The sequence below is a fragment of the Vipera berus genome, assembly GCF_964194415.1.
Source record: "Vipera berus genome assembly, chromosome: 1".
Classification (NCBI taxonomy): domain Eukaryota; kingdom Metazoa; phylum Chordata; class Lepidosauria; order Squamata; family Viperidae; genus Vipera; species Vipera berus.
The window spans coordinates 115,772,433-115,785,387 of record NC_138202.1 but is presented as its reverse complement, the minus strand read 5'-3'; the positions used below and the strand labels follow the sequence as shown (position 1 = coordinate 115,785,387).

Here is a 12,955-nt window from a genome sequence, read left to right as displayed (position 1 = left end):
CATTGTTCACCCTTTCTTCCTGTCCCATCTGGAGAAGAGTGGCAACTCCCCCAAACGTCAAAATGTTCAACTTTGAAACATTCCTTCTAGGACAAAAGGATCACCACAGTTAATCAGTCCTCCTGTGACACACCATCTTTTTCTGTTCACAAACAAGTTTCCTGCCTGTCAGCAGTTTTCTTTCAACTATGCTGCTTGTCTTTAAGTTCAGGAAATGAAGACCACTACCAGGCTTGAGAGACTGAAAACCTAACTATGAGACAGATTTATTTAGCAAAGCCTCGACTTCAGTAATCAGAATCTTAGACCTTCTTACCTACCTTCAAAAAGAAAGGTCTCATTCCAATGTGGATTTAAGTTCTTCCTTTTCACCTTTGTCTCCAGTTTATGCTTTTTATCTGGCAGGAGATAAATTTTGACAAAAGGGTCACTTGTGCCACTGAAATCCTTGGCTGGCAGCTCCTGACCTTTCAGTATTTTGACAGTGAGAGTCGATTCCTGGAAATTATAGCCAACACTAAATTGGATGCGGCCCAGATTCTCTCGGCTGGAGCTGTCATGTCCCTCATCATCCTCAGATCCAGGGGAAAGCTATAGTGCAAGAGAATGGGAGAAAGACATAGCTGTGAGGGTCTGGTATGTGATGTTTATCTTCTGTATCCAATTAGGTTTTAACACAAGAACCCTCTGAGGTATTTGCTCTGCTAGCTAATAGAGATCTAGGTTAAACATGAGCAATTGATAAGAACATATTTCTCATGGTTTATCACCTTTAATAAGGTAATGATAACGTTATGCTTTATATTTTATTACTCCAAAAGAACATTTTCTTTTACAGCCAGCTTCATCCTAGCTCTCTCCCAGTCAATGACTCTGAAAAAGAGAAGAAATTCCTGCAGCTCTTTGATTCTGAGAGTTTGAGACATTTCCAAGCTGTCTGATGTCCTTAGGTGAGAAACAACACTAAAAAAAAACACCCCTCCAAGTATAAGCAGTGTTGAAAGGAAAGAGCATTGGGAAATAAATACATAAAGGAGATACTGTTAACATAAGCTTTATTTAATCACCGACTTAACTGGGAGCAAGCCTCGGGGACAGGAAATATTCTATTAAGAACAGTGTAACTTGGGTAGTCATTAGTAGGGTGTGAAGTTGAAAAGCTCAAAAAGACTTTGTCCCCACTGTCAGCAGCTACTGTTCCAGCCTCCTGGTGAAGTGACTCACTTTTCACCTCCCGTATCATTCATGACTTCACTATAAGCCCCAGAGGTTGGGTCAAGAACAGGAAGGGCTTCTCCATTTACCTACAGTATTTTCACTTTGATCTGATCTGATTTATTTTGAGTTTGCAATTTCCCATGGTCCATGAATTGCCAAAATAATAATAAACAAATAATTGTGTAGCACAGCTATCTCTCATAACACACAAACAGATGGTGGTGCTGTTTCCCCTGCTTATTATTCACTGATGCAGACAAATAATTTTGGAACTTTGACTGAAAGGTTTTAGCTGTCCATTGTGCATTAGTTTCAATGACTCAATGAGCTAAGATTATCTTTTCCCTACCTGCTGAGATTCCATGTTTTGCAACTGTTTTTACACTGCCTGTAATTAAAATGTCAATCAATAAAAATATAAACCCATTGATGAATCCTGATCAGAGGAAATGTTCTGAACATGTGCCTGGAATTAAGGAGAAACTTCTTAACAGTGAGGACAATTAACCATTGGAACAGATAGCCATCAGAAGTTGTGGGTGCTTCATCACTGGATATTTTTAAGAAGAGACTGGACAGCCACTTCTCTGAAAAGGTACAGGATCTCCTGCCTGAGCAGCGGATTGAACTAGAAGAACTCCAAGGTCCCTTCCAGCTCTATTCTGATTGAATGATTGATTGAAATTCATGATACTATCAGAGATACAATAGCATTTGCTTCAGCTGCTCTGATTCTAAAAACAGTTAGTTTACAGTAAGTACTATTTTTTTGCAGATGGTACCCTCTATTTCAGACATGTCAAACACAAGGCCCGGGGGCCGGATCCGGCCCCCGAAGTGGTTTCATGCGGCCCGCGAAGCCATCCTGGAAACAGTGAGGGAACGGCCCCCACTGCCTTGGCCCTGGCCCAGAGACCCTCCTTCTGCCAGAGACCCTCAGATCTGTCCCACTCCTGCCCAGGCCCTCATAGGCACCCTTGATGCGAATGATGTAGAGCTGGCCATGCCCACCCAGTAGGCCATACGCACTCTAGCCACGCCCACCCAGTAGGCCACGCCCACCCTGGCCACACCCACCCAGCCCCTTGAGGGCAACTGCAATGCTGATGCGGCCCTCAATGAAATTGAGTTTGACACCCCTGCTCTATTTAATAGGAAAAAGCACATTGATTTGTGCTTTAAATTGTAAGCCGCCCTGACTCTTCGGAGAAGGGCGGGTTATAAATGGGATTAAAAAAAAAGATATACATGCTCAGCTTGCACCGCCTACACTACAACTTTATTTAAAAAAAAAGGGGGGGGGAATTAAAGGAAGATATGAAAAGGGACATGAACAATATTTGTCTGTCAATCAGAATATTGTTGCTGGCTCTATTTACTCAAACTACTACAAGTCTTAAGATTTTCAAATCTCTTCTTACCTTCAAGGCTGCTGACTCTTCTTTAGTAATTCTGTTCAACTCAACCCATATTTCCTATACCTGCTCATATGTTTTCTGTGTTATCGCTAATGTTAATTAAGACATTTTTAGTATTTAATTTTTCCTTTACATCCAGGCCTCAAGTTATTTTCTGCACTAAGGAAATATTCCCATTTTGGTCTTGTGGAAGAACTTTTCTGTCCAAGACTGAATGACTCAAATTGTATGGCTAAAGGTAGTTTGTAAAGGATTACTACAGATAAAACTACTGCACTGCTGAAATTGATTCCACAAAATAAGAGATACTGGACACACCCTGTAATGTATTGGGCTTGAGTGTAACACCATGTGGTAAGCTGGAGCTAGCTAAAGGCTCCCAGCACCTCAGACACCCTGTCTCCAGTGCTGCTATTGGCTGCCCCTAGGTGGCAATAAGTTACTTTAAACCTATTGGCTGCTGCCTAGGGGCCAGGCTATAAATTGCTGCAGCTGCAGCCCAGTTCTCAGGTTCAGATCCTGCAAGCAATAAACCATGATCTTTGCTGAACTCACTCGCCTCGTCTTCATTCCTGTGCAATGAACCCAGTACACAGCACTGGCGACGAAGGTGGGATCCTGCTTCTCCATTGGAGCTGAAAGTCACTAGGGGAGAGGCAGCGCACGCCTGGCGGGAAAAGCACTTCCCCCCCCTACGGTTGGCTAGCAAGCCACGCTAGCGACCTGGTGCTCAGAGGACCAGTCCCTGAGCAAAGGAGAGGCAGGATTCAAAGACGCAGAAGCCAGCCGTAAAGACCAGCAGAATGCCCAAGGTCGGAAGGTTGTGAGAATTTGACATCAAGAAGCCAGAAGCATGGCCCTCGTACCTGTCCCAGGTCGAAAATTACCTCTGGGTGAACCATATTGTGGAAGATGGACTGAAGGCCACCATGCCGCTCTGTGTGTGCAGCCCAGCGACATTTGATCTGGCCGAAAATCCTTTTGCACCCATGCCGTTGGAAACTGTCTCTTACTCAGATCTGAAGAAGAAGCTAGGAGAACACTTCCAACCGAAGATGTTGGTGATTGCCTGGCACTACGCCTTCGAACAGCAAACACAGCTACCGGGAGAGATGGCGTCAGAGTACATTGCAGCATTGAGGCAGGCCGCATGCCTGTGTCGATTTTAAGACCTCGAAGAGCAACTCCGGGACCGGCTCGTCTGCGGCCTTCGGAACCAAGAATTGCAGCAGAAACTTTTCGCTCATGAAGTCCTGTCATTCACAGATGCCCAGAATGAGGTCATGGCAGATGAAGCCGCTGGGGGAGCCGTCCGAACAATCCGGCCCGCCAAAAAAATGCATAGAGAAGCCGTCCACCACGAGGACGCAGAGCTCACCGGAGACTCCGAAGAAGAAATCGAAGTCGACAAGTTGCAGAAGCAGCCCGACCGACAGTCCCACAGCAGCAACGAACAAAAGTCCACTTACAAGGCAGATCTCTTACCTAGATGTCCAGGTTGTAGCAGCCGCCACCAACGCACGGACTTCAGGTTCCAGTCAGCCATGTGCCGGGCCTGCGGCAAAACCGGCCACATCACAGCAGTATGCAGAGGTTGCCAGAGTGACCGGCCATAGAAGCATGTCGGAAGATCCGAGCAGGAGAGGTACTGGGGCCCTGGGGCCGTTCAGCATGGGGTTTTGTGCAAGCCACAGAAGTGTCTGCCATACCGGGGCCCAACGCCCCCTCAGACCCAAATTTAGACTTCAGGTGGAGCTGCAAGTTGACCCCTGTTCAGGTTCAGCTGTTTACATTATTACATTATTTCTCTGCACACATTTAATTTTGTGTGCAGTCGCAGTAGAAAATGGGCCAAGCTAAGGCCCTCCGACATAATTTTAACAGATTTTCAAAACGCTAAAGTCACAGTCAAGGGTGAAGCTATCTTGGCCGTTAAATTTAAAGGATTTTTGGGGCACCTGGATGTTGTAGTAGGAGGGGGCCAGAGAACGAGTCTAACTGGACTTGATTGGTTTGATGCATTTGGCATCCAAGTAACCGATATCAACCGGACACAAGTTGCGAGTCTAGCGTCAGTTTGCGAGGACTTCGCAGACGTATTTGATTCAGCCCTAGGAACTTACACAGGCCCACCTATAACATTCAAGCTAGACCCACAACGTGGTCCCCATTAGAATTAAACCTTGAAGGGTGCCCTTTGTCCTCAAACACAAAATTGACACGGAAATAGACAAACTTGTAGAACAGGGCGTTTTGCAACCAGTAGATGGTGGGGAGTGGGAAACTCCTATTGTAACACCACTTAAGGCCAATGGGGAAATTAGAATATGCGCAGACTACAAATGCACAATTAACAAGGCCCTTAAGCAACACAGGCTTTTAGATAAAAAAGCTTCATGGAAGTGGACCAGCATTCACGAGAAAAGTTTTCAAGACCTGAAGGCACTTTTGTCAGCCAGCTCTACTGTCACTCATTTCAGGGAGTCTAAACCAGTCTGTTTACCGTGTGATGCATCCCCATACAGGGTGAGGGCAGTCTTGAGTCATTTACAAAAAAATGGAACACAAGTTCCTATTGCATTTTATTCAAGGACACTGTCCTCTCCTGAGTGTAATTACGCTCAAATAGACAAAGAGGCCTTAGCCATTGTAGCGGGAGTTAAAAAATTCCATGACTACTTATATGGCAGGGACTTCACGGTCTTCACAGACCACAAACAACTACTGGGACTCTTTACCACAGACAAACAAACACCCCACATACTTTCCCCAAGAATGTTGAGGTGGTCTATTTTCCTATCAGCATACACATTTAAGCTGGTTCACAAACCTGGCAAAGAATTGGGCCATGCAGATGGCCTGAGCAGACTTCCACTGCCACTAATTGAACCAGATCCGGCCCCTGCAGCCAGAGTCCTGTCCATTCAGGACTTGCCAGAGTTTCCCCTCCACGCAGGGGACATAGCTGCAGAAACAGCAGCTGATAAGACACTAAGTAGAGTGCAAGAAGTGCAAGAAGACGTGAGCTATCAGCTCACAAGGATTGTATCCTATGGGGGAACAGGGTCATAATTCCCACTTCACTGAGAGATAGAGTTTTACAGTCACTGCATGAAGGCCATCCTTGTATTGTCCGTATGAAAGCTTTAGCTAGAAGCTACTTATGGTGGCCTGGATTAGACAAGGCCATCGAGGCACAGGTGCATGGATGTTATACATGACAGCAATCAAGGCCTGAAATGCTGCACACTCCAGTTCGCAGGTGGGAGGAAACGCACACTCCCTGGTCTAGAATTCACATAGACTTCACTGGACCCTTTCAGGGACAGCTCTTCCTTATAGTGGTAGACAGCCACTCCAAATGGCTTGAAGTAATTCCAGTTGCAAACATGACTACTGCTAGGACCATCCAGGTGCTTAGAAAACTCTTTGCCATGCATGGGTTGCCTGATGTCATAGTATCTGACAATGGGGCCCAATTTACTGCAGCTGAATTTCAGGCTTTCCTGAGAGCAAATCTCATCAGGCATGCAACGTCAGCCCCATTTCATCCGTCCAGTAATAATCAAGCTGAATGCATGGTAAGGACCACAAAGGAGTCACTGAAGCGCATAGTGACTGGGGACTGGCATCACAGATTGGCAGATTTTTTACTTTGCCAGCATTCCACGCCCTGCATTGCTACTGGGAAAAGCCCAGCAGAACTACGTTGGGGGAGACGGCTGATCACAAAATTGGACAGGTTGCATTCAGATTGAGTGGCAGCAGAAGCCTCTCGACCAAAACCCCCAAGGGGGCTGCAAGTGGGTGATGGGGTGTGGGCCAGAAACTATGGGCATGGGAATCTGTGGGTTCCTGGAAAAAATTACTAAATCGTCTGGCCCCCTCTCTTACGAAGTGGGGCTGGAGGGAGGTTGAGTTGTCAGACGCCACATTGATCAACTCAGAAAGCGGTTTCCAGAATGGCCACTAAGCGAGGACTGTGTCATAAGCCCCTCCCAAGATCCCCAAACTGACAGCCAAGCTGGCCCATGCATAGACTCTGAAGACCCTCACAGCAAAAGCAATGAGGAGTTGGCCATAGACGAGGGGAGTCCGGAAGTGCAACATGGGTCCCCTGACGGAGCAAGCCAACCTGACTTTCACAGCTGCTGTACTAGCTCTGCTGAACAAACTGACTCTGGGGTGGGTCAACCTGGAGAGGCCAGCCAGAGTACCATATCTTGCTGACTCAATTGCATTAAAGGACACTGGTCTGCCCGGCCCGGCGGGTAAGCTGGTAGACCAGAAAGTGAACAGATCCCTAAGGCGTTCCACAAGGGCACGCAATCCTCCTGCGTATTTAGCAGATTATGTGACAAAATAAAAGCTATAATGCTGTATGTACCTTGTGTTAATTATTGACCTATGAGACTGTACCAAAAATAATGGAGCTATGATGTTGTTAAGTGTGTTATTGTACTGTTAAGTGGATCCTATTTACACTATTGTTAAATATTGTAAACTGTATTGTTGTAATCACTTTTGTTATTGCTATGATGTTGTTCATTCTAAGAGGGGAGGGGTGTAATGTATTCGGCTTGAGTGTAACACCACATGGTAAGCTGGAGCTAGCTAAGGCTCCCAGCACCTCAGACACCCTGTCTCCAGTGCTGCTATTGGCTGCCCCTAGGCGGCAATAGGTTTCTTTAAACCTATTAGCTGCTGCCTAGGGGCCAGGGTATACATTGCTGCAGCTGCAGCCCAGTTCTCCGGTTCAGATCCTGCAAGCAATAAACCATGATCTTTGCTGAACTCACTCACCTCGTCTTCATTCCTGTGCAATGAACCCAGTACACAACACATCCCTTGACTAATCTGCAACAGCTGTAGCACTATGGTCAATTTTCACTCAGTTATTCTAACTTATATATCACCCATTAAATATTCTATAATTTTCCTTATACAGTACCAATTTCTATATTCTATTCATCCTCACTCTTTTTATAATAGTGTTTAAATTAATTGTGTGTTAATTTATTTATTTTTTATTTTATTTATTTTAATCCCATTTATATCCCGCCCTTCTCCGAAGACTCAGGGCGGCTTACAATCTAAGCACAAATCAAATGTGCTTAGCAATTTAATTACACACATTTTAATTTAGCATCACTCTCTCCCTTCTAGGGAAGCCAAGGAAAGAAGTAAGGTAGCTCTAAAACTCTAGAAACTGTTTAGCAACAGTCCACCCTTCTTCTTTTAATTTCAGGGAAGCAATAGGGAGACAGACAGTTGGTGTTATAGTTTAGTCATCAAGCTAAAAACTGGCAGAGCATGAGTGCTAGTTCTGCCTTAGACATGAAGCCAGCTGGGAGACCTTAGGCTAGTCACCTTCTCTCAGCCTTAGGAAGCAGGCAAGGGCAAAGCATTTCCAAAAAACCTTTTAAAGAAAACTACAGGGATATGTCCAGGCAGTTATCAAGAGTCCATGTTGAACTGAAGGTTAAAAAAAAACAACAAGAGGGAAGGAATTTGGAGAGATGTAAAGAAAGAAATCTATGCTTCTTTTTTCCCTGGAGTTATTTATCACTACATACATAAACAGATACTTAAGTGGGAGCAGATAAAATACTCTTTTTAAAAGTCACTGGATTCTAATTGCACCTTCCCCCAAGTAAAGGCATTTATGTTATATAGCTGTACACTTGCATGCTGGTCCCAAGCTTAGATAAATGGGCAGGATTGAGAAAGACCTGCAACTTAATTTGCAAAAAACTTCGCCAAGAAACATTTATGGAAAAACTCTCAAATGAATCAGATATGGTAAAATCCTTAGGCCAGAAGGTATCCAACAAGTATTGGGAAAGAGCAAGGGCCCACAGTAAGTGGTCAAGGCATTAATGATGTGTCTCAACAAAATCTAGCAGGAATCCCAGCTGCTGATGCAGCCCCTGGTGAAAACAAGAGAGCAAATCCAGAAAGTGACATGGAATGTCCAAGGAATGAGGCAGGATAAATTGGATATGTGGTGGTTCAGTGGGTTAGGACGCTGAGCTTGTCGACCAGATGGTCGGCAGTTTGGCAGGTCGAATCCCAAGTGCTGCATAACAGAGTGAGTGCCTCTTACTCGTCCCAGCTTCTGCCAACCTAGCAGTTCGAAAGCACGTAAAAATGCAAGTAGAAAAATAGGGACCACTACGGTGGGAAGGTAACAGTGTTCCGTGTACCTTTGGCATCTAGTCATGCCGGCCACATGACCACAGAGACGTCCTCGGACAAGCGCTGGCTCTTCGGCTTTGAAACGGAGATGAGCAATGGCCCCTAGAGTCGGAAACGACTAGCACGCATGTGTGGGGGAACCTTTACCTTTACCTTATAATCAAACAGGAGATAGCCACATTGAAAATCAACCTTCTTGGCATCAGCGAGCTACATTGAATAATTTGTTGTTGTTAGTTGCGAAGTCGTGTCCGACCCATCGCGACCCTATGGACAATGTTCCTCCAGGCCTTCCTGTCCTCTACCATCTTCTGGAGTCCATCTAAGCTCATGCCTACTGCTTCAATGACTCCATCCAGTCACCTCATTCTCTGTCGTCCCCTTCTTCTATTGCCCTCAATCTTTCCCAGCATTAGGCTCTTCTCCAGTGAGTCCTTCCTTCTCATTAGGTGACCAAAGTATTTGAGTTTTAGCTTCAGGATCTGGCCTTCTAAAGAGCAGTCAGGGTTGATCTCCTCTAGGACTGACCGGTTTGATCGCCTTGCAGTCCAAGGAACTCGCAGGAGTCTTCTCCAGCACCATAGTTCAAAGGCTTCAATTCTTTGGCGCTCAGCCTTTCTTATGGTCCAGCTTTCACTGCCATACATTGCAACTGGGAAGACCATAGCCTTGACTATACGCACTTTTGTTGACAGGGTGATGTCTCTGCTTTTTAGTGTGCTGTCTAGATTTGCCATGGCTTTCCTCCCAAGGAGCAAGCGTCTTTTAATTTCTTGGCTACAGTCCCCATCTGCAGTGATCTTGGAGCCCAGGAAAATAAAATCTGTCACTACCTCCATTTCTTCCCCATCTATTTGCCAGGAATTGAGAGGGCCAGATGCCATGATCTTGGTTTTCTTAATGTTTAGTTTCAACCCAAGTTTTGCACTCTCCTTCTTCACCCGCAACACGAGGCTCTTTAGTTCTTCTTCACTTTCTGCCATTAGAGTGGTATCATCTGCATATCTTAGGTTGTTGATGTTTCTTCCGGCAATCTTAATTCCAACTTTTGATTCATCTAGCCCTGCCTTTCTCATGATGTGCTCTGCGTATAAGTTAAATAGGCAAGGCGACAGTATACAGCCTTGCCGGACTCCTTTCCCAATTTTGAACCAATCAGTGGTTCCGTGTCCAGTTCTCACTGTTGCTTCTTGGCCCGCATATAGATTTCTCAAGAGACAAATAAGATGGTCTGGTATGCCCATCTCTTTAAGGACTTGCCAGAGTTTGTTATGATCCACACAATCAAAGGCTTTAGCATAGTCAATGAAGCAGAAGTAGATGTTTTTCTGGAACTCTCTAGCTTTCTCCATGATCCAGCGTATGTTAGCAATTTGATCTCTAGTTTCTCTGCCTCTTCGAAATCCTGCCTGTACTTCTGGTAGTTCTCGATCCACATACTGCTGGAGTCTAGCTTGTAGAATTTTAAGCATAACTTTACTAGCATGAGAAATGAGTGCAATGGTGCGATAGTTTGAACATTCTTTGGCACTGCCTTTCTTTGGAATTGGAATGTAAACTGATCTTTTCCAATCCTGTGGCCACTGTTGAGTTTTCCAAATTTGCTGGCAAATTGAGTGTAGCACTTTTACTGCATCGTTTTTAAGATTTTGAATAGCTCAGCTGGAATACAGTCACCTCCACTAGCTTTGTTGTTGCTCATCTTTTCTAAGGCCCACTTCACTTCACATTCTAGGATGTCTGGCTCGAGGTCAGTGACCACCTCATTGTGATTATCAGGGACGTTAAGCTCATTCTTGTATAGTTCTTCTGTGTAATTTTGCCACCTCTTCTTAATCTCTTCTGCCTCTGTTAGGTCCCTGCCATTTTGGTCCTTTATCATGCCCATTTTTGCATGAAACATTCCTTTCATCTCTCTGATTTTCTTGAAAAGATCTCTGGTCCTCCCTATTCTATTGTTTTCTTCTATTTCTTTGCATTGTTCATTTAAGAAGGCATTCTTATCTCTTCTAGCTATTCTTTGGAATTCTGCATTTAATTGGGCATATCTTTCTTTTTCTCCCTTGCCTTTTGCTTCCCTCCTTTCCTCAGCTATTTGCAAAGCTTCCTCAGACAGCCATTTTGCTTTCTTGCATTTCTTTTTCTTTGGGATGGTTTTGGTTGCTACCTGTTGTACAATGTTGCGAACCTCTGTCCATAGTTCTTCAGGTACTCTGTCTATCAGATCTAATTCCTTAAATCTATTTGTCACCTCTACTGTATATTCAACAGGGATATGATTTAATTCATACCTGACTGGCCTAGCGCTTTTCCCTACTTTCTTTAATTTAAGCCTAAACTTTGCAACAAGAAGCTCATGGTCTGAGCCACAGTCAGCTCCTGGTCTTGTTTTTACTGACTGTATAGAGCTTCTCCATATAGTCAATCTGATTTCTGTGTTGACCGTCTGGTGATGTCCATGTGTAAAGCCGTCTCTTGGGTTGTTGGAAAAGAGTGTTTGCTATGACCATCGTATTCTCTTGACAAAACTCTATCAGCCTGTGCCCTGCTTCATTTTGTACTCCAAGGCCAAACTTGCCTGTTATTCCAGTTATCTTTTGGCTTCCTACTTTAGCATTCCAATCCCCCATGATGATAAGGACATCATTTCTGGGTGTTAGTTCTATAAGGTGCTGTAGGGCTTCATAGAACCGGTCAATTTCAACCTCTTCAGCACCGGTGGTTGGGGCATAGACTTGGACTACTGTGATATTGAATGGTTTGCCTTGGATTCGAACTGAGATCATTCTGTCATTTTGAGGATTGTATCCCAGTATTGCTTTTCCTACTTTTTTATTGACTATGAAGGCTACTCCATTTCTTCTGAGGGATTCTTGCCCGCAGTAGTATACCTGATGGTCATCTGAATTAAATTCACCCATTCCTGTCCATTTTAGTTCGCTGATACCTAAGATGTCGATGTTTAGTCTTGTCATCTCTTGTTTGACCACGTCCAGCTTTCCTTGATTCATGGATCTTACATTCCAGGTTCCTATGGAGAAAATATCTTTACAGCATCGGACTTTCCTTTCACCACCAGACATATCCACAGCTGAGCGTCCTTTCGGCTTTGGCCCAGTCGCTTCATTCTTTCTGGCGCTACTAGTACTAGCCCTCTGCTCTTCCCCAGTAGCATATTGGACGCCTTCCGACCTGAGGGGCTCATCTTCCAGCGTCATATCGTTTTGCCTTTTGGTACTGTCCATAGGGTTTTCATGGCAAAGATACTGGAGTGGGTTGCCATTTCCTTCTCCAGTGGATCACGTTTTGTCAGAACTCTCGGCTATGACCTGTCCGTCTTGGGTGGCCCTGCACGGCATAGCTCATAGCTTCATTGAATTATGCAAGCCCCTTCGCCACGACAAGGCAGTAATCCATGAAGGGGCATTGAATAATAGACAATGGTTATTTCCAGTTTGATGAATTCACTATCTATTACTTGGGACATTATATCAGGACAATGAATGGAGTTGTATTTATCACAAGCAAGGAACCTATCCAATCAATTGAATCATAACCGTTCAAATTATGTCAAGACCCTCAAAATCACAATTGTCCGACCCCAGGCACCAACAACTGATGCAGTGGAACTTGAAACAGAAAATTTCTATGCCAGTTTTGAAAAAAAGGAACAAGTATCCCCCAAAGGTCATTGTTTATATACTGGATGATTTCAATCCAAAAGTTGTCAGCCAAGCAGAAACAGCCATGGCTGGCAGTTTTGGACTTGGGGACAGGAATGATGCAGGTAATCATTTGATTCAATTTTGCAAGGGATTTGATTTCAAATCATGGATACTTGGTTCAAACAGCACAAGCATGCTTGTACACTTGGACATTGCTTAATCTGGGAATAAACTGAGAGTATTCACCTTTCCCCAAAGAGTAAGTTTTAATGACTCCCATTTATTGATATTTGAAGAAAACTCTCTTTGTGTTTTATTTATCTTACACACTGCTAACTGATTTATATCCTTTGGTATATACATTCAATGGAATACATGGATGACCTTGAGGAAAGAGGGGAAGAAATGCTGTCTAGGAAACCATCAGACAAGAGAAGCAGGAGCAGCTAATGGCTT

At 44.4% G+C, this 12,955-nt stretch overlaps 1 protein-coding gene across 1 annotated transcript in view; it reads right to left on the bottom strand.

Moving 5' to 3' along the window:
- The window catches only part of SYT7 (synaptotagmin 7), a 250,613-nt gene that overhangs the window by 14,119 nt on the left and 223,539 nt on the right, over nt 1-12,955 (bottom strand). Inside the window, exon 9 of the mRNA XM_081337079.1 lies at nt 321-591. Coding sequence (XP_081193205.1) covers nt 321-591 — 271 coding nt within the window. The remainder of the gene's footprint in view (nt 1-320; nt 592-12,955) is intronic.